The sequence below is a fragment of the Protomyctophum parallelum genome (assembly GCF_964188405.1).
Source record: "Protomyctophum parallelum genome assembly, chromosome: 18".
Taxonomy (NCBI): domain Eukaryota; kingdom Metazoa; phylum Chordata; class Actinopteri; order Myctophiformes; family Myctophidae; genus Protomyctophum; species Protomyctophum parallelum.
This window is the reverse complement of record NC_139716.1, coordinates 38,658,262-38,680,129: the sequence shown is the minus strand read 5'-3', so window position 1 is coordinate 38,680,129 and position 21,868 is coordinate 38,658,262. Positions and strand designations below refer to the sequence as shown.

Genomic DNA, 21,868 nt, shown 5'->3' with positions numbered 1-21,868 from the left:
TCTGCGTGTGTGTGTGTGCGCGTGTGCGTGTGCGTGTGTGTGTGTGTGTGTCACTGTGTGTAGTGTACAGTATGTATACGTATGTAAGGTATTTGTTTTGTCCGTGGACCTCCATCTGAAAATATTTTGTGCCAGGGGCTGGGGCCCCATACACGATTTGTGTTTGTGAAAATGTTTCAATAATAGAATCCTTTCCAATTATTTCACATTTTCTTTTGGCTCGTTTGTTGTACGGTCGCAGATTCCCAGAGAGAGTAGCCTCGGAAACCCAGACGTTTTTATTCCCAGAGAGATACCGCCCAAGGAACCAGTGAGGAGCAGGAGGCGGTGCTTCAAAGTCGGGGACATAAAAAGCGGTGGGACCCACTTCCTCTTCCTCCTTTCCTCCTTCGGCGCTTAGCACAGCAGGCATGTTTGGAGGTAAGCGCTGCTAAACTCTTCGTGGTTTGGGAAAAAAAACCTTATTTCTTGTACCTTTTGGATATTTGTTTATATATGCCTTTGCCAAGTGTAACTCCAGGCAACATGCGTATTGCAGCGCACTTTGTGTAGAATACAATACAGTTTTGGCGTCACCACCCGTCCCAGGGCCTATAGCAGCTATATAGGCCTCGGTCGGTTTCCAATCTACAACCATCTAATGGAAAATCTGTCTTTTTATAGTCTACTAGGCGGTGTGTGCGTTACCAACACGTGTATTTCACACGATTCTGCTGATATTGTTAATATTTGTATTTGTGACCACCTAGTTTTTGATATAGCACTGCTTACACTGGCTCTACTCTGCAGCGTCTTTCAATGATGAGAATACACAGACCTGTACTGAATGACTGTGATTGCACCAAATATATTTCTGATGTGAGACGCCTGTTTTAGAGCACCATTACTAAATCATGGACACGTTTATCCGGGAGGCATACTTTGGTTAGACATAGCATTGGTTAGACATGGGTTAAGGTTAGGTTTAGGTGTGCTGCCTCGTGGGAGGTTAGGGTGAGGGTTTGAGATAGGTTGTAGATGTAGGACTAATGACTTGTAGTACTGCACCCGTTTATCCCCCCCACTGAATCCCCCACGTGTTTGCATTCCACGATGACTTGTTCTCTGCTGCTGCCTGCAATGCCGTAAAATGTCCCAACTTCTGTTTCCGATAGGCTGGATGGCACCGACATGCGGAGACGCTGCGTACTATGGAGGTAATTTGCTGTGTGAAGCTACAGGAGTGATTCTTTAATCAATGTGATTATCTATTGTGGCACGTGGGGGCGATGGTGGTTTACGATCAGTGGTGTAGCAATAGCTGCACATTTACTCAAATGATGCACAATTAAAAATTGTAGGAATCACATTTCAGTATTTACTATTGCTCCACTCCACTAAATCTCAAATGCTACAATAATGTTGTTCCACTATTGAAGACTTCAGTTAGTTTGCAGATTTGTGTACATTGCTTGTGAAATCATGGGACATTCTGCAAAATGAGTACACTTGATACCAATAGTTAAGTACATTTTAGCATTTGGGATTTGAATATTTCTACATTACAGTATACATTAAGTACTTTTTTTTCTTTTTTGGCTACGATGATGTCTATTGAACTCTCTCACTGAAATCATTTGAGGAAAATGTTTTATCAATTGCTGAGTAGCCTAAACTGAGTGCATGCCTTTTATTCCGACGGAGCATTGGTCCGAACGACAACCTACCTCCTCCCTCACCCTAACCCTAACCTCCCCCGGGGCAGACACCTAAACCTAACCGCAACCCTCTCCCGACCCGCAGCGCACCTCGGAGCATAGTATGCCTCCCGCCTAAACTTCCCAGACTCTAGGTTGCTATATTGTATTCAATTTGACTTGGGATCATGCTAATGGCTGCTTTTTTTTTTAGGTCTGTGAAATGGGGAGAAGACATCTCTACTGAAGGTGAAGACCATGCTTAATTTGACCATGTGCCTTTACTGTTAAGAGCTAAATGCTACATTGATGATAACCGAACTCTCTCTTACTGAATGAACCTTTGAAGAAAACTCTTCTTTACCAGATTCTGAGTAGCATAGAGGCTCACTAGTGAAGCACATTTAGCTTTTGCAATTGTACAAATATTTTATGTGCTTAACCTCATGTAATCTCTCAATAGATGTCTATGAGATGCTAAGGAGCCACCCTGATTGGTAAGTAACCACATGTTGACGCTAATTTAGTTTTGCATGGGTTCTAAATGATGAAACTTTTATTAAAGACAAGCATATGCCTGATATTTGTGATGACAGCCTTTACCTGACTTGGACCCCACTGAAGATGGTGCTATTTCCCCCTACATCATGGTTTTTGGCTAACAACTAACTTGTCCTGCAGATAAGCTTACTGTGTCGTCATGTGGCATCTTCTGGCTGTTCCCTGAGTGCCTTAACTGCTACTGGAATGCTGGCCTAGGTGAGTTTCATAGAAGCTGCTTTACTTTATAAAATATATATTCTGCTTTGGTGTTTAATATGATGATGATTTCATAGACAAGCATATACCTGAATTCATTGATGTCACTCTTGACTCTGATTAAACACAATCATGCATTCAAATCCATTTTGTAGTTTATACTAGATTGTATTGAATGACTTGATGTGTTGAATAGATGGCTGGCTATTGGACGAGGATGGTGGACAAGGGAAGAGGATGGTGATTGCTATCTGGTAAGCTGCCTTAATGCTCATGAGTTGGTTCAAAGTAATAATATCACCAAGGGCAGGCCAGTGGTGGAGTAAGCTGCAAATTTTAATTTTCGAGCAGGCCGTTCTTGAAATTTTGCTTGCCTATACACTACTGGCATAGATTTTGTCTAGAATGTTAAAAGGGAAGGCTTCTCTGACCAGTGTTTGAGAGGATGAAATGGGGTAAAAACTTCTAGACGACATATAGCAGTCTGTCACCAATGCCCTGATTATAACGCTTGTTATCTTAGCCTAAGCCAAATGGTGCTACAATTTTATTTCTAATTGCTTATGTCTTTCCAGAATATTTTCTGCCTGGGAACTGATCATTGGCCCTCGACGGGTGTTGACGCGATGTGATTTCTGCCCAGTCGCCGACCACACGGGGCCGCGAAACTAGTTAACAAGCCGGAGTCTCGTTCTACCAGACAACCCAGGGGACCAGGGCCCACACCATGGGGACCTCTGCCCCAGGGAGGGCCCACCACTCTGTCGCCAATCGTGTCCAAAGGTAAGAACTACTGAGTCTTGTTACTTGTAGGCTAGTGCAGTTTCTGTGATGATCAACTTAGCTCACTTTGAACCGATGTGAAACGACACGAACAACTGAGAAACTGCATCGCTTTAGGAAATTTCAATGTCAAAAACTACTTCTAATTGCTGAATGTCTTTCCAGAACATTTTCTGCCTGGGAACTAATCGGTGGAGTGGTGGCAATGTTGCCAATCGTGTCCAAAGGTAAGCCATATTGACTACTGGAGTCTTACTTGTAGGCTAGTGCAGTTTCTGTGATGATCAACTTAGCTCACTTTGAACCGATGTGAAACGACATGAACAACTGAGAAACCGCATCGCTTTAGGAAATGTCTGTCAAAACTATTAGACCACATGCCTACTTGATATGTTCTCCTGTTGCAGATTGCTGTGATGTATTATGGCTAGAGCCTAGAGGACCATCAAAGGCTTTTCAGGTAGGCATGTTTTATTTATTTGAGCAATGTAAATCTCTCCAGACAATGATGATAGAATATGGAATCTCGTTCGTCTGAACTACTGTTGAATAACCATTACTGATGTCAGCGGAGGCAGTAGGTGAGGCTGACTAAACCTAGCTCATTTACACGATACTGAATGGCTTTCTTCTGTTCCAGATGACCTAGCAGTGACACTGTTGCACCTTGAGCAGTGTTTATTAACTCCTGCTGCGACTGGAATCTGACCAGAGGATGGACCACCAAAGACATTTCAAGTAGGAATGACTTTATTGGCAGTGTAAATATTATTGCCTTCACAATGATGATATGATTTGGAATCTCGTTCGTCTGAACTGCTGTTGAGAAACAATTGCTGATAGTGGAGGCAGTAGGTGACACTTGACTAAACGTGGCTAATTTACACAGTACTGAAAATGACCTTCTTCTGTTCCAGATGACCTAGCGGTGATTCTGGTGCATCTTGACCGTTGTTGGTTGAACTCGACTATGGCACATTAAGGTATATAAATGTTTGCAGATAACACGTGACTGAATGGCATTCTTTAGAAATGAGAGGCAGAAGTGTCCACCAGGTTCCTTTGTGATGACATCCGCACATGTCTTACGCCTTGTCAATGCCAGAACCTGAAAAGGTGGACCCACTGGTGTTGCCTTGGCAATAAGGGGATATCCTGTTGGGGTTACCAACGGTCTGAAAGGCAACTTGTGGGTGTGATGCAAAATCGGTCTAGAGACGTAAAAATACTTTATCTTGTGGAATTAAACTTTTGAACACCTATAATTCATTTTATCATCATTATATATTAATAATTTACAACATGACTTGTAACTAAAGTGAATTTGTATTTAGTAGAAAGTAGTTTGTGACCCTACAGTGGTGCTTTAAGAAGCAACAGCTTGGACAACTTGTATTTTTACAACTGGCTTTAAAAAAGGGAATTTAATGTTTTTATTATGGCCCAACATTGTTGTCTCCATCCCATCTCTAGTTGTCAGCAGTGCAGCGTTGTAAAGGACCATTCCAGCCAACCATGCAAGGTCAGTACAACTCTGATGTCTTCATTGCTGCAACTTTACCTCTAGGACGACTATGATGAATATTCCAGTAACCACAGTTACCCTGCCGGTTTGCAAGTACCGCTCTCTGTTGACCCAATACGACACTGATAACCCTGAATCATTTCAGGTGTAAGGTGATCTATTGGGACCCTGATGGGGGCGGTGACCGGTTGTGAAAATGACTGAAAACATTTCTGAGCATATCTCCAAAACCACATAATGCTGGCCCTGGTAATGAAGCAGTTTGTTTATTGCAAAACTTGCTTTTTATCTCAACAGTTCTCAACACCCAATCCTCCTAGAGATTCTGGCTGAAGATGGCAACAAGTTTGACCCCTGCTGTCTCTACACTTGGTATGTGCTGATCTCTTGAGGGATTTAATGATCCTAATTTGTGATGTGTTATGCATTACCACTACTGGAAGTGATGATCTTGTTACCGCCCCAGTCTGAAAATTCATGACTGACTGGTATTTTTTCTCTGATCCTGAATTGTATTGTCAAGTGTGTGTGTGTGCTCTAACTAAGCTTTTCATTCAGTTTGGCATTGTGCTTTTAGATTGTTGGGCTCTATGCTGCCATTTACCCTGAGAAGCTTATTCTTTTTATGGCTAATTATGTTTCCATCTAATTTCTAGTGTCCTGAACATTGAAGAGAATCCTGCCAAGCCAGCCCTGCAAGGTCAGTATAACAAATATTTAAACTTGTGAGCTTTTGGCTAATTTCACAAATGAAGGCATATCGTCTTGTGAGATTGTAGTATTATGACTACAGGAAGTGATGATCTTGTTACCGCCCCAGTCTGAAAATTCATGACTGACTGGTATTTTTTCTCTGATCCTGAAATGGTATTTTGTCACGTGTGATCTGCTTAAATTCATTCAGTTTGACATCGTGGCGTTTGATTATTGGACTCGGTGCTGCCATTTGCCCTGAGCATATGTGTATATATATTGCGGGCTGGGCGATAAACGTAATCGATAGAACAAATATTTAAAATTGTGAGCATACATTTTGAATAAAAATTGATAGGTTCATTCACCTCCCCCCCCCCCCGCTCTCCTGTTCATGTATGATATTGATTTTCCTGTTCATGTATATTGATTTTCCTGTTGTGACCAATGACCATACAGTGGTGCTTAAGATTGAAGCAACGCCTTGATGTTTTCTTTTACAACTGGCTTGTTTGATTGCAGATTCCCAGAGACTGCCCAAGGAAGCAGTGAGGAGCCGGAGCCAGTGCTTGAAAGCGGTGGGACCCTCTTCCTCTCCTCCGGTGCTTAGCAGGCCTGTTTGGAGGTAAGCGCTGATAACCCTTGGTGGTTTGGAAAAAACATTTCTCTTATTTGTTGTACCATTTGGATATATATATATATATATGCCTTTGCCAAGTGTAACTCCAGGCAATGGTCTTATTGCAGCACACTTTGTGTAGAATACAGGTTTGTCGTTACCCTCCACTGCCTAACAGCTATATAAGCCTACTAGGCAGTGTATACGTTACCAACACGTATTTTACACAATTCTGCTGATAATATTTGACCACCTAGTTTTTGATATAGCACTGCTTACTCTGGCTCTACTCTGCAGCGTCTTTCAATGATGAGAATACACAGACCTGTACTGAATGACTGTGACTGCACTAAATATATTTCTGATGTGAGACGCTTTTCATTCAGTTTGACATTGTGCTTTTTGATTATTGGACTCTGTGCCCAAATTGATAGGTTCATTCACCCCCCTGTTCTGTCTTTCTTGTGACCAATGACCATACAGTGATGCTTTAGTTTAGATTGAAGCAACGCCTTGATGTTTTCTTTTACAACTGGCTTTCAAAAATGTGTTGTGCCCCAACTTAGTTTGTTTCCATCCCATCTCTAGTTGTCGTCATAGCTGTGTTGAAGGACCATTCCAGCCAACCATGCAAGGTCAGTACAACTTGGAACGTCTTGATTGCTACAACTTTACCTCTAGGATGTCCATGATGACGTTAAACCCGAGCCAAACAGTTACCCTGCCAGTTAACCCCCCCCCCCCCGCTGCACTCCTGTTGACCCAGTACGACACTGACAAACCTGTCGGGGTGTAAGGTGATCTATTGGGACCCTGATGGAGTGTGGCAACTGGTTGTGAAAATGACTGAAAGTAATTCTGATCGCATCCCCAAAACTACATTATGTTGGCCATGGCAATGCCACTGTTTGTTTATTGCAGACCTTGCTTTCATCTCAAACAGTTCTCAACACCCATCCTTGGAAGAGTGGCTCAAGAGAGTTTCCAACGCCACGGTCGTGACTGGCTGAAATGAACCTGCCAAGAGCTTGCATTTGAACCTGCAGTCAAGGTTGGTATGCACGGATTTAACAAATGATCTAAAGGGCAATTATCTCTGAGCAACTTTACTGAAGCCTCCTAATGGAAGTGATGAGATTATTGTACCGCCCCAGTCTGAAAATTCATGACTGACTGGTATATCCTTCTCTGATCAAAATGGTTTTCATGTTAACTGCATGTAATTCCGACGGAGCATTAGTCCGACATGAATTTTGTGCGTTTACTTCAAAGTGTCTAGTACTGTGTAATCTTAACTGTACTATCTCATCAACAGATGGACCCCCCATGCCACACAAATTAGTTCTGGCTGACATGAAGATGCTCATAAGGTTGGTATTTTGTGTGCTGAGATTAAATGTAATTTATGGTTGAAAGGCTTTGTGTTAACATTGTATCCTTGAAACACTACAGCAGATGTGTCACATATGCCAATGCCATATCCTCAAACTGTAATATTTACACCTGACCAGATAGTACTATGGACATATCTTGGCCTATGCAGATGCACAATGAGACCTGCATTTAAGGTTTCATGACTCGTTTATGATCAGCATTCAGCATCATTGATCAGTAGCAAGTGTCCATTAAACTTGCCACTGAAGCCTCCTAATGGAAATGATGATTATTACCGCCCCAGTCTGACAATTCATGACTGACTGGTATATTATCTGATCCCAAAACTGTCATGAGATATTTTAACCCATTCTGGGCGGGAACCCCTATTGGTATCTTACCCCCTCAGGCCGGGCACCCATATTTGGGTTCTGTACAGTATGTACAGTATTCAAAAATGTAAAAAAAAATTATGCTGCTATATAAAGTTTTTCAGAAACCTAGGATTTAGAGGCGTTTTTAGAATCGGCCTTAGGCCTAAATGGGTTAAAAATGTATATGTTCCTCTAAGTTTCATTTTATTTGCAGGTTCTGCGCAGGACTACTTTGGAAGACCATTGGAAGTCCACAACTGGCATTGGGATTTTTTTCTTTTGCTCTGAAATGAGTTTGTACCTTTTACTGTTAAATAAAATTGTTAAATATGTCTACTTGGTATGTCATTTGTGGCTTAACAAATAAGAAACATTGAAAAAGCTAAGGTTGGAACTATTCGAGTTCAGCTGAGTATTTGATATTGCATTTTAATTGTAAGTAACTGGTGGAAGTACATAAAAGTAGCATCATTTAGTTAGAGAAAATGTGACAAATCTCCAAAGAATGCTTGTCACTAGCTTTCTTCACAAATCTGTTCATAACAGTGTCTACTATAACAAAGAAATTTGGGGTACCATTAACATCCAATATAAGGCAAATTTAAATTGTGCTTTAAAGGGATACTTGTAATTTTTTTCTATGAAATACTTGCCATTAATATAGTGGTTGCAAGTAACTTGATTGCATGAGTCCCGTGGTGGGAGTTCTGCTCTGGTTTTGGTGAAATACTAAGTAGTTTCAGTCATTTTGTGGGGATCACTGGGGCCACACAGTAAAAGTAAATCCACAAAACTAATGTCATTTGTATTGACCTATTTCTAATGGTGCTACTTTCGTTTCTTCTTTTGTGCAGATTTTTAATTTTCTCTTACCACAATCTAGAACCCATTTTGGACTGAGGCCAATTATAAATCCTAAAAGTTATCCAAATGGCTGAAGTATGTTGAATAGAGGAAAGTGCTGCTTGGTTTAAGGCACTGTTCCAGTCGTGAAAAAAGCCTTTATTGTAATGGCATGGCAAAGATCATTAAAATAGACTCAACACGTTTCGGCTATACAAGCCTCCGTCAGGATCCCATAGCTATGACTGCAACATGACGTCATCGACCAGTTCCCTTGGACCTTGTTTTTTCATGGCTGAAGTATGTACTGTGATTTCAAATATGGCAATATTTGCCTTGGCTGTAGTGGTAAAAGTAAGGGGTTGGAACTACTCATTTACTACTGAATGTATTTACAATGAGACTTTAAATTCTGTGCATAACTGTTTCCTGTTGCCATATTCATATTTTCCCATGTCTTGTTTAATCAGACCAGTGTGTCCGGCGGAAACCTCGTATGAATCTGATCTCAGGTCAGAATGGGTTAAACCAAAATGCCTGGGTTCAGTGGGTTCCTTTGGCTCAGCAGCACTTTAGAAACCTGAAGGTGTTGAGCATATACAATGCTTCAAACGAGTACAATATCCTGAAGCTTAGTACAGATACTGTATGTATATGGACGTTCCAACTCAATTCTTGGGGGCCAAACCAGGTCCTGCATGCAAATAACTACAAGTAGAAAAGTTTATCCAAGATCTTTTACATACACTATGAAGCATAAGTGTACCCTGAAAACATTACCGTTGATAACATGTATGCAATGGACACTGAAACTTACTTTGGTTGAAAAGGTTTATTATAAAAAGAGCATCATTTAACAGCACACCACCAACAGCTTTGTCCTTGTTTCAATAGTGTATCCAACTTTACTGCACACTAAGCATTGCCATTTAACCCACTAAATGTTATATTCACACTCATGTGCAATGTGTGCATAACTAGCAAAGAAAATGGGAAACAAAGAATAGTCAACTTGATTTGTGTCACGTGGGTGAGACCTGTGAGTTTCTTCCAATACCAAAGTATTAATCGCTTTAACGCACCCACACCATTTGCATACCATAAGGTGGCATATCTATCTCTGCAGCATCAGATTTGAACTGGAAACGTGAAGGTGTCATAAGGGGTTTAAAGCGGCAGGCAAGCTAATCAAACAAAGCTATGAGAAACACTCCAAGAACTAGTTGCACAAGCTAGCCACAGGGCTAATAGAGACAAACGATAGATGCAAAAGATTAGGATCTGGGACTTGTCTGATCAGTATATTCCTGCATGCTGTGGTCACTAAATGGAAGGGGCCAACTGATGACCTCTCTTTTCTGATTTGTAAGACCTAGAAGCTATCATTCCCACAGCCTGTAGACATATAGCTTTGACTGTTCAGTCAGAGCATCAAACGCCTGGCACATATACTCAAGTGCCTGTATTGTCAGTGTTTCATATTTAACCGAATAGCCTTGAAGAGAGAAGAAAAAAAAAGTTCCATCAAGTAGGGGATGCATCCACGTCGGCCTTATCTTCCATTTTAGTCTGCGGTAAAGACTCTTGCGCCAATGTCATCCAGTAGCCAGTCCACTCCAGCTAAAAGGTTCTCTCCTGTTACTGCACTGCAACCGATGATACACCAGTGATGGCTCTTAATCTCATCCAGGCCCAGCGCCTGGAGGAACATGCACGCACACACACACAACACTCTAAGTGAAATGCAGCTAAACAACTGTTACACAAGGGAATATTCTAGATTAGAACTCGTACCATCATTGCACCATTTTGGAAAAATATATTTTGAACTTAATTTTAGAAATTTCAAAAGTGTTTGTTTTATCTATAAATGTCTAAATGACTTGGCTCCTCCTCTCAAGTAGTTTATACACAGGACGAGAGACAGCGGTTATACCAGATCTAGGAGTGACTGTGAGGTCTATGGCTTCAGTCAACATGTTCTGTCCATCAAAACTGGCATGAGCTCCCTGTCACACAGAGATCCTCACTTTCACAGCTTTTAAAGGACAATTGAAACAAAAGAACAACCAGTCTTGTGGATCACGTATGACTTTCAGTCCACAATAGAGTAGGCCTACCCTAGCAATAGTTTTAATCTTTTCTCATTTCTCTCAACTCTTATTTTCTCTATGTTTTGTATGCTCATGCTCTCATGCCTTGTGTCAGTTTTGTTTAGTGTTCATTACGTCCTACATGCAAATACATCATCCTAAAAAATAATTATAGTTTTGGTTCCTAAAGCATTTTTGCAGCAATAATAAACCGTATACAAAATAAATAGAGATAAAGGAAAGGAATTTCCCACACTGAATTTAGCGTAGTGTATTCAGGTTTGTGTGAAGGGGAACTTGCACACACACACACTACTTTGTGTGAGTGCGAAACTGCGAATGAGTGAGAGAAGATGGAGCCTCACCTCTCGTATGTCCTCTTTAGACAGGGCTCCCGGTATGTCCTGTTTGTTGGCAAAAACCAGTAGCGTAGCACCTCCTAACCTCTGGAGGGACGGAGAGAGCCAGATTAAAATAATCACTGACTTGATACTAATAATATACGTAGTATATGGCCATAATGTAATGTTGTTGGGTTTCCCCAATATGAATGACCACAAAAGAAAATTCAAGTCTAGGTTACTGTGGTTAATCACTCGCTTTGAATGTTATCAACCTATAATCACCAGTAGGTTACTCATCAAGACCATGCAATGGAGCCAGTGGGCTCGTCTAGACTAGGTTAAGATATTCGTGTTCGAATCCCGGGAGTTACATTGGTGCCGTGATCAGATTTCCCCATGGGATTGGGAGGAGTTCAAAAGGGGGAGTGAGTGTAGCAGAGTGACTCACTGCCTCAGCCTGATGACTGAAAGTCTAATATCTCCCCCGGTACATCCCTTTAGTCTAGTGGTTAAGATATTGGACTTTCATGTGGGAGACCCGAGTTTGAATCCTGGGCGTTTAACGCATGAAACATGTATGTATCTCCAGAGCTAATCTGTGCTGTATTATGTATGTTTGCGCAATCCTGTCCTGCATGTGCTGTACTATATGTACCTCCTCTAGAAGCAGTGTGGAGAGCTCCTGCTTGCAGTCATCCAGTCGGAGTCTGTCAGCACTGTCCACCACCCACACTAGGCCATCTGTGCTCTCAAAGTAGTTCCTCCAGTAGGATCGCAGTGACTTCTGGCCTCCCACATCCCATATGTTCAGCTTGAACCTGGACAAAGATCATAAACACAATGCCTTCAGTAGTTCTCTTCTCATACAAAAATAGCAGATCATATACAAGCTCACTGCGCAGCACGAAGTGGCGCGCTGCAGTCTTGTTCATCTGCTATTTTTTAACATGGACCCAATCTTGTACATCTGCTATCTTTAAACATGAACACAATCATTTAAACACTTTCAACCGGACGTTCCTATTTTGGGCATGTCATCTACAACTTCCAAATAATCTACCGGTAGTTGAACCAATCTACAAGTACACACAATGTGACATGTTGCGAGCTTGCAGTTGAGCAGCTCATCATATGTCGGAGTATGAGGGATAAGGGATTAAAAAAACTATGCCCTTTGCCTCAACAGACATTGCCCTGCCCGGGTTAGTATCTTTAAACATATATTATACAACACAGAACAGACATAAAGAGTCTTTATTTCAAAGACTGCAGTGCTGAACTGATGCAGAAGACAAAAACTGGAGTGTGGACTGTGTGTTACTGTGTAGTAGTCTAACCCTCTGTGCTCCAGTGTTTTGATGTTAAAACCAAGCGTCGGAGAGATGGTGCTGACGTCTTCCCCATTGAACTTCTTCAAAATGGTCGTCTTTCCGGCATTGTCAAGGCCCCTACAATATTATACATGGTTAAGGACTAGGGTAACAACTGGTGCAGTAGCCGCAATTTGCAACTCTAATATTTATGGAGGGTGGAGGATATAGTTACATTATTGCTGTGGGAGCATGAACATGTAAGAAGAAAATAAGAACCAGTATTCCAATGGGTCCAATGTAATTATTATTTAGTCACAAGCTCTTGTTAATACTTTTCCTTGGTTGAATATTTATAAACCCCACAGACAGACAGTCCACTGTCACAAGCTCACAACAGTATGAGGATGTCAGGCCATTCACACTGAGCACTAGAACTATTAAAAAAAAAGTTTCACACCAACTATAAAAAATACAATGTTGAACGACATAGTTTACAGTTATCTTTATAACATGCAGTGTCTACAGTATAGCAGCAGTGCTCTAGTCTAGTAGAATGGTGGACTGTTGCTTTCTACACTGTAGTGAGTAGTATGATTATTTACTTTACAGCCAGATGTATTATTCTACAATACGTTGCCTGGACGCGCATTGAAAACAAGCGAGCATATACGCACGATACACGAGCAGCATACATGATACACGATAGCTGTGTGTGTGTATTTTTTTTGGGTGTGTCCACGACTCCACCGACTGAAATGCTTTATTTTGTCATCACATAAATAACAATAATAGCTATAGCGACTACAAAGGCACCGCAGTAGCACTAAACTACAGCAGGCCACAACACAATTGAATCAATAATATTATATATGCCATCTCATGGTTTTAGAAATTAGCATGGTATCATGTGATAAACGGTGCTAGCTTTATGAATGGACAATCAACCAAAAGGATACAGCATCAACAGCCTCATCTCTCGCTCCTTGTGCTTCATCTTCTTAAGAATCGTCAACAAACCCATCGCGACAAGCACTAGTACCGATCAGATCCAATGTTTGGTAATTATAAATTACATGAGTTCGTGTGCACTGTACATAAATAAACCGCACGTTAGCGACCATCGAGGAAGTAAGTAGGAAGCAAATCCCGCCCTACGGACAGCTACGGAGTAGCTGGTTGGCCTAGTGTTGCGGCAGTGCGTGGTGATTGGCTCTTTAAAGGCATCTGTCAACCTATTCGGAGCGAGCACGCATTTAAATAAGGCTGGTTTTGGATTTTAACTTCTGTGGGTTTGGCGCCATCGTCTGTCAAGATCACATCATTGTTTGGCGTGGAGCTTACTTTTTACTCAGTCAGAGCGGTTTATCAGCAGACTGCATGAGAGCTATCAGCTATGCATGAGAGGCAGGGCAGGGGGGGGGGGGAATACACACACAATTCAATTCAATTCAAAGGGCTTTATTGGCATGAGAAAACATACGTTTACATTGCCAAAGCAGAAAGAACAATACAGCAATACAATCAAAACAAAAATGATGACATTTGAAGGTTAGAATATTCAATAGATCAAATTCTATGTACCAAGGTCACTCAATGCAGGTATAGTGCAGGAATAAACACAATGATTAATCTTTAGGGTGGTTGTGTTCCATTTGATATCCTTCTCCTATCACAGCAACTCACAAATCTTGCTGCTGTGTTTGCACATTGTTGTACTTCGCCCAGCAGATATGGGATTTTTTTTGTCATTGGTCATGTGTGTGGTTGTAATCTGTGGGAAGTATGTGTCTCTGATGTCTTGGTACAATGGACGGATGGTTAGGAAGTGTAGCTCGGTTTCCACTTCATTTCACACACACACACACACACACACACACACACACACACACACACACACACACACACACACACACACACACACACACTGGCTACATTACACAGTAGCTTATGCCTTAATTGGCTAAATGTAATTGAAAATTTCCATGGAACCTCGAACTTCCGCTGAACCCTGATTCATGTTGTGAATGTCTGTGGTTAGTGGTTACTGGTTAGTGGTTTACTCATCGGTTTACTAAGTAGGCCTTTCCGCCTATTTGAATTTTCCAAAATACCCCCTCCCTCCTTGGGAACGTGGCGGAAGCTGCCCCCCCCCCCCACCCCGCCCACCTACATTGCTGCGCAATGATGCAAATCATGCCATTTTAAAGAAAGTGAAAATGAAAGCAGCATCAGCAGCAACAACCACTGGCTATTTCATCATCATCATCATCATCATGCAGTTAAAAGACGCCCAGAAGTTAACGGAGCAAAGAGTCGACATACATCAGAATACTACTGTGCAGCTTAAAGAGACAACACCCAAATCCAGCTGGACGCTCAAATACTCTTGTCTCTCATCCGTTGTCTATTCAGATGCATTATCATCCCAAGGAATAGAAAAGAAGAAGCACTGGTTTTCTCTCTGAAGAAACCTGTTACCTTCTGAACAAGAAGGTGAGGTGACTTAAGTTATAACTTCACTGGACAAAGAGTGAGAAGACTAGACTCCACTGCATGGACTTCCATCTGTTATTTTGTGACTGAAAAGGTAACTCCACTGGTCTTCCATCAGGTGCGTTGATGCAACAGTGAAGAGATGCCCCCCTCATACATGGACACGCAGTCCACTGGCTCTGTGTCTGGTGAAGATACCAGTAGTTCGGTAAGTTATCATCTTTGATTGATCATCATTCATCATTATCAATGCATTTATTATATTAATCAAGATGTATAAAAGTAGTGGCAAGAGTGAGTTGACCTTTTTAATTATTTCTTGCATGTCACTGATGAACAAATAGAAAATGAACACAGAGTGAACAAATAGCTCGTACATTTGACGTGTAAGAAATTATAAAAAAAGTCAACTCATTCTGGTCACAAACCATTACTGTTGATGTTGATCTAAGTCAGAGGATATCCACCAGAGGTGTCAGAGAACAATGGTATTAAAACGTTGAAACGTTTATCAAGTCAAGATTTAATCATTATTTTATTCCAATCATGAATTTACATTATATGACAATACATGACCAAGTCCATTATCCATGAAGTCCATTCAAAACACCCAGAAGTTGCATTTTTAAATCAATCAGTCAGTCAGTCAGTCAGTCAGTCAGTCAGTCAGTCAGTCAGTCTCAACAACCATACCACCAACCTGTGATAACAGTTTGGTGTGGTATGGTATGGTATGGTTGAGTTCTGCCTACAGGCACAGCAATCTTGTCAGACATGACATTATTGCTATGCATTAGCAGCTCATGGTTGGTCTGTCTCTATGTCTCTTTCAGGACAGAGGAGAACTGGAGTCCTATCCGAGAGGAGAGAAAAGGTGCAGACTACAAGAGAAGAACAAAGTTGCAGCCAGGAAGAGCAGAATGAAGCAAACACAGCAAGCAGATGAACTCCACGAGGTACAAATGATAACCTTTCATTTCCCCATTCTTTTCATTCATGCTACCGCTTTCATTACTATTTAAGTAAACTTATAATAATAATAATAATAATAATAATAATAATAACAAACATGGACGGAGTGCAAAACATAATCTCCCCCCATGCCTTCGGCCTGGTGGAGACAATAACACACTTTATTTATGAAGCTCTTATAACAAAGTTACAAAGTGCTTTACATAAAACTGGAGAAAAAATAAAATAAAATTGACAGAACATGATAACAAGAACGGACTTAAATTTCATCTCTAGTAATAGTAATATTTTAAGTAAAGCAACCGTACACTTGTACTTAAGTAGGATATTCTATTAGTATTTTCATCCCTGCACCAGTAGATGCAGCCTGTGATGAAGTGAGGTGCTGGTGTGCCAGCTCTATGAAATGACAGCTTGACAGAGAGAAGAGAGTGTGTGTGAGTTGTGAAATCCTACTGGGTGCCGCTTACATTTCTTGTAAATACCCAGGCTGAAGAGAAACGCTCTAGCTCACTCACGCCCCCCCCCCCCCCTCCCTCCCTCCCTCACTCACTCACACCCCTTCCTTCCGTTGTCCCAGTCCCACCTCCATGACGCTCCCCCCCCCCCCCCCCCGCCCCTCCCCATCCACTTCTCCATGGAGGATCAAATTACACAGCCAGAGAGACGTACACACACGTACACACACACACACACACACACACACACACACACACACACACACACACACACACACACACACACACACACACACACACACACACAGATAATGTTGAGTCGATGACCCTTGTGTCCTCATGCACTTCTCTGTGCTTGGCGCTATACGTCAAGGACTTTCAGCAGATAGGCATAGACATCCATAGCATTTCCACAGCAACTCCTTTGTCTTTGAATAGTTTTTCTCTCTTAAGTGCTGCCTTGTGCCCCAGTCAGGGATGTATTAATATCATTTTTCATATTCTGTAACAAAGACAACCATATGTGATGGATATTAAAGCCAGATTCATACTTTGTTGTACGATGGTGGTTTACAGTGAAGATGGACGATCTACAAGCTCACAATTCGTCGCTTGTGCGACACACTGTCAGCTTATAGATCGCCTAAGTGTCACTGTACACTGTACACATTGCAGCATAAATTAAGCAGTACTGTGTTGTCTTCAAAATATTGTATTAATTGAAAATCTGAAAAATCTTTGTGAACTTTGACCGTATAAATGCAATATTTATTGTTGTGTGGTCACTCATCAATAATAATATATAAAAAATCACACCCGTGTGAAGTGAGGGGCGTAAAATAGACAGTATGACTATTTGCTCAGACACTTTGACGTGGTGGAGACAATTACTACAGCAATAGCGTCGCAGTCCCGCCCCCTTTCATGACGACGCCAGGCCCAGGAAATCATTCCAATGCATTTTTCCCTTAGACATTTCAAATGGTATTTATTTAAAGACCTTATAAGCGTCGTACAAAGCCAACTCGAGTTGTGACAAATCATGACAACAAACACAATATTTTGGACCAAACAAATAATTACAAAGAAGAAAAACTACAAAAACATCCGGGGTAAATAGCCCAGGTAAATAGATATAGGTTTTAGCTTTTTACCTCCCAATCCACTCCCATGGTATACTCTACTCATACTCAATTTATACTTGATTTTATAGAGCACCGAAGTCTGACGTCACTTTCAGTAGAGGGCGTCAGTCCCCAGGTTCATGTATTTGTTTAGTTGCATTGAAATCCCCATTGAGGCGATTTGAGATCGCCTCATATAACAACTGTGTTTGAAAAATAAACATGTCACCCCGGCCGCTTCACTCATTTGGATATGAAGAATCAACTGACTGAGAGAAAACGCTAATGTTACTGCTGCTGAATTAGTTAGATTTTCGCTAGAAGCAGACTGTATCATATATGAGTGACTGACTGTTGCAAACGATACAGAGACACCTTCCCGACAATAACGCAGAGACAGCTTGTTTATTTTTGGACCACAACGCTTATAGTAGACGATATTAAGATCACCCCATGTTATTCTCCATAGAGACATTACTTCCGTGAACCAGGGGAATCGAAGGGATGAGCGAGTTACGTCAGGACTTCGGTGCTCTATTGGAATTAGGTGTTATTTGTTTATCTCTGTCCTATAACCATAATAATCCACAAAGCACTTCGGTCTTTCACTTTCTCTTTCAAATACTTTCTCATTCTCACCATACCTTCTGCACCTGACTACTAGAGCAGTATTCTGTGTGCATGTGCATGTTTTTGAGTCAGTATCTTTGGTCCACTCTTACTGTATGTATACTATCTCATTAAAAATATCAGTCTCCTTTCCTCTTTGTCCTGCTCTCTCGTCCACTTTTGGTTAAATTATGAGGAAGCAGCATTGACACAAACAAATCGACCATAACTCTTGGTAAAAGATCCGGTAAATGTCAGTACTTGGCTGTGATGAGTGATGACTAATATGTACTGCAAAAGGGTTCCAATCTGATCCTGTCCAACTGTGTGCACACACCAATGTGTACACACTTGCTTGCTTACTGTGCTTTATGGTTTTAGTCTGACTCAGGTCTAGAGTAAGATCATGGTCATGAGATCTATATTCATGCTTATTGCTTTTCTCATGGTACGTGATTTAGATACAGACAGCCACCCACTCAAGGACAATAAGGATAAACTCAACACGGTCTCACCCAAACACAGTGAAATAGCACGGATTGGCAATTCCGTACATACACGCCTAGAAAAAACCCAAATCCTTGGCGAGTTTTTCAATACTTTTCAATATTTCTCCCCTCCTGTAACTCTACATCTGCAGGAGTTTCAGAGCCTTGAGCGTTCCAACACAGCCCTGGAGAAGGAGATCGCTGCATTGAAGAAAGAGTTCCAACACTACACTGCAGCTTTGGAGCACCACAAGCCTTCCTGCCGGCTCCATGCTTCTTCCAGCCCGCCTGTGTCTGCCTCACCCACGCCAGTAGTGGCTCCTCTCTGTGCGACCCTTCTAAATGGCTCCAGCCCTTCCAGCTGCTCCTCCACCGGCACACAGAGTCCCCTCTCTGCCTCCGTATCCACCGCACCAGCTGCCATATTTTCCCACACAGGAGAGGCTGCGTTAACATCTGCCTTGAGCCGCCTGAGTCCATCTGTCACCCAGTGCCAGGTCTCCTACTCTGGTTTCACTGCCACCCCCTCTGTCCCGGGTCTCCATGCCCTCGACAAGCCTGCAAGCAGCTCTCACCTCGCTTGGTTGCTGTCACCTCCCATCCCCACAACATTTGCCCACTCATCTGCCAGCCACTGTGCCCCCTCAGGCCCCCCCACTCATCCAGGACCACCTGGCCTCACGTCTGCCAGGCCAACGAACGTTCCCCTCATGACGGTCCTCGCCGGTACAGCGTCAGACCTCCCACCCGTCACCTCACTAACAACATCAGCACTTTCACGATCTGAAGCCACTTTCTGTCTGAGTTCTTCCGACAAGCCAACAAATGTCCTTCTTCCACAAACCGACACTGATGTCCTACCCGCCTCTGCCCAAACGGTGTTCCCACCGCCTTATCCTGGTCTGGTAAATGTCCAATCCCTACCCAGCTCTAATCATCTTAATGCGAGAGAGAATCTGGCTCATGCTGGAGCTTTTTTGGTCCTACCAACGGCCCAGAGGAGTGAAAATCTAGCAGTGCGTGGTCTTGCACACAAGCAGCTTCACTCAGGTCAGAGCAGCATTTTTCGGACAGAATTCAGTCCATCTCAACCTCTTCAACCTCTGTCCAGTCAAAGTTCTGTTGCACCTCAGACAAACCCAGGACCTTCCCCTGCTCTCGACTTTGCTTCAAGTAGCAGTGGTGGTCAGCATAACAGCACCAATACCTCTGCTCCTCTGCTGTCCCTGCTCACTGTCCCCAGCCCTCTATTTGTCCCTCAGACAACCTCTAGTAACCTCACTGGGGGTGTCTCTGGTTCTGGCCAGGCCAGACTGTCAATCTCTCACTCCCTGCCTAATCTGTCCACAGCACCTGATCCCTCATATGAACCCTCCTTGACTGATCTCCTGGCTTGGCTTTTGGACAACACAGCAGGTTGGGATTCATAACCAGTGGTGGAAAAAGTACTAATTCGTTTTACTTAAGTAAAAAGTATCAATACCACAATGTAGAAAAACTCTGTTACAAATCCAAATCCGGTACTAAACATTTGCTTGAGTAAATTGAAGGTATTGGCATCAAAATATACGTACCAATATATGTACCCATTATGCAGAATGTCCCATTTCACATGTTTTCTAGTGTATAAAATATATAAAATGCGTAATTTGAAAATAGCAGATCTACAAGTACACAACGCCTCGCAATGCGACATGTTGTGAGCTTGTAGATCGTCTATTTTCTTATATATAGGATTTATGTGGTTAATGTATGTTTTGTAATAATAATCCGAATCTACAAAGTAACTAAAAGTTTCCAAATGTAGTGGAGTAAAAGTATAATATTTGCTTTTGAGATGTAGTGGAGTAGAAGTAAAAGACGAGTATTCAAAATACTGTCTCCAGTAAAGAAACAATACCTCAAAATTATAGGCTACTTGAGTACATGTATTTAGTTACTTTCCACCACTGCTTGTAATCAGCATTTCTTTCTGACATGTGTTAATGTTGTCCAATGGCTGATGGAACATAAACTGTAGTTTAAAAAAGAGCATTAAGATGATGATGATAACGACAACAACAAACTTGGTTCAAAAGACTAATGAGCATGATAAAGATCATGATGATGATGATAATGACAATGACAAACCTGATTCGAAATACACTAATTGTCATGATGATGATGATGATAACTTTAAAAGACACTAAGGAGCCTTAAGATCATGATAATGTTGATGATGATGACAAAGTTGTATAGAGCAAGTGGGGTCCGGGGACCCCCAGGGGTCCGTGAGGGAGTTCCATGGGGTCCCCAGCTAAATGGTAGTTTGGAACCAAATGGACACTTATGGGTCTGTAACTCTGAGAGTGTACAAATGGAACCAAATGGAGCCATTAGGGTCCATTTGTATACACTCAAGAGTTAAAATAAACATTGACTTTACAATAATACATTGGGGGTCCCAGGGATAGAAATGCCATTAAATGGGGGACAGTAGCCTAATTCAAGTCAAACCTGGGGTCCTTAAAATGAAAATTGTTGAGAATCACTGCTAGAGCCATTAAAATCTTCTCTTAAGGTGGTTGCACACTGGGACCGATCTGATACATTTCAATAATTATCTGCACAGCAGGTGAGGAAATATAACTGTAGAACAACTACTTTTTACCCATGTTACCTAAATTGATTGAAATGGTATTGTAGGCCTACTGTATAGTCTGGAGTCCCTCAGTTGTCCCTGCATATTTATAGTAGGCTACTTTTATTCGTAATAAGTTATTAATTTATTGCTGTGTTTATGGATTTATTGCAGTGTTTATTAGTATGTATTTATAAATATTCTAATAATTGTGTGTGTGTGTGTGTGTGTGTGTGTGTGTGTGTGTGTGTGTGTGTGTGTGTGTGTGTGTGTGTGTGTGTGTGTGTGTGTGTGTGTGTGTGTGTGTGTGTGTGTGTGTGTGTGTGTGTGTGTGTGTGTGTGTGTGTGTGTTACAGCATGTGAAAATATCACTGTCTGCTGAATTTGTACACCAGGGGGTGCTAGAAATGCCAAAACGAACAAGCTCTAACCCCCTTGTTTATGCTATCATAATGTTTTGATTTAAAACTTTATATTGAGGGATTATTATACATATAAATGAAATATTACCTTTAATGGAGAATTTCTGTAAACTTTGTAAAGAGATGATCCATCGATTTCAATGAACGAGGCAGAAGGAGAGATATATTTGATTGCGAGGCGGGCAAATCTGCATCCATGTCTTAACCATTTGTGACTGATTTGTATTTGTCATATATTGAATGTATTTTCTGTTGGCTGCAACAGAAAACATTAAATTAACTTGAT

The 21,868-nt window shown here is 41.7% G+C and overlaps 2 protein-coding genes and 1 long non-coding RNA gene across 3 annotated transcripts; 2 read left to right on the top strand and 1 right to left on the bottom strand.

Moving 5' to 3' along the window:
• The first annotated feature begins 386 nt into the window (after window positions 1-386).
• Window positions 387-8,135, top strand: LOC310875424. Its single transcript, XR_014570650.1, has 19 exons — window positions 387-420; window positions 1,155-1,196; window positions 1,891-1,925; window positions 2,140-2,173; window positions 2,358-2,435; window positions 2,632-2,689; window positions 3,011-3,218; window positions 3,384-3,445; window positions 3,626-3,678; window positions 3,859-3,956; window positions 4,136-4,201; window positions 4,692-4,740; window positions 5,041-5,115; window positions 5,400-5,443; window positions 5,959-6,061; window positions 6,644-6,690; window positions 6,999-7,106; window positions 7,371-7,425; window positions 8,018-8,135. It is a non-coding gene; the product is annotated as an uncharacterized lncRNA (long non-coding RNA).
• A 1,328-nt stretch (window positions 8,136-9,463) lies between these two features.
• Window positions 9,464-13,505, bottom strand: arl2 (ADP-ribosylation factor-like 2). The gene is made up of 5 exons (XM_083788834.1): window positions 13,353-13,505; window positions 12,421-12,531; window positions 11,739-11,901; window positions 11,105-11,185; window positions 9,464-10,345 (listed from the first exon to the last, which is right to left on the bottom strand). Exons 1-5 carry the CDS (start codon window positions 13,415-13,417, stop codon window positions 10,211-10,213), a joined length of 555 nt encoding a protein of 184 aa, XP_083644960.1. The 5' UTR covers window positions 13,418-13,505; the 3' UTR covers window positions 9,464-10,210.
• Window positions 13,506-14,749: 1,244 nt separating this feature from the next.
• Window positions 14,750-19,970, top strand: batf2 (basic leucine zipper ATF-like transcription factor 2; the record flags this gene model as incomplete). Its single annotated transcript, XM_083789578.1, has 4 exons — window positions 14,750-14,889; window positions 15,008-15,097; window positions 15,723-15,845; window positions 18,693-19,970. The coding sequence occupies exons 2-4, from the start codon at window positions 15,032-15,034 to the stop codon at window positions 19,968-19,970; spliced, it is 1,467 nt and encodes a 488-aa protein (XP_083645704.1). The 5' UTR covers window positions 14,750-14,889; window positions 15,008-15,031.
• Window positions 19,971-21,868: the final 1,898 nt, after the last annotated feature.

Excerpts from the sequence above, each read along its gene's own strand:
- arl2 (XM_083788834.1), bottom strand. The coding sequence starts at position 13,417 with ATGGGTTTGTTGACGATTCTTAAGAAGATGAAGCACAAGGAGCGAGAG. Across the intron at positions 11,902-12,420 it reads AAAACACTGGAGCACAGAGG|GTTCAAGCTGAACATATGGG; the intron begins GTTAGACTACTA and ends ATCTTTGTCCAG. Across the intron at positions 11,186-11,738 it reads CCACACTGCTTCTAGAGGAG|AGGTTAGGAGGTGCTACGCT; the intron begins GTACATATAGTA and ends CCGTCCCTCCAG.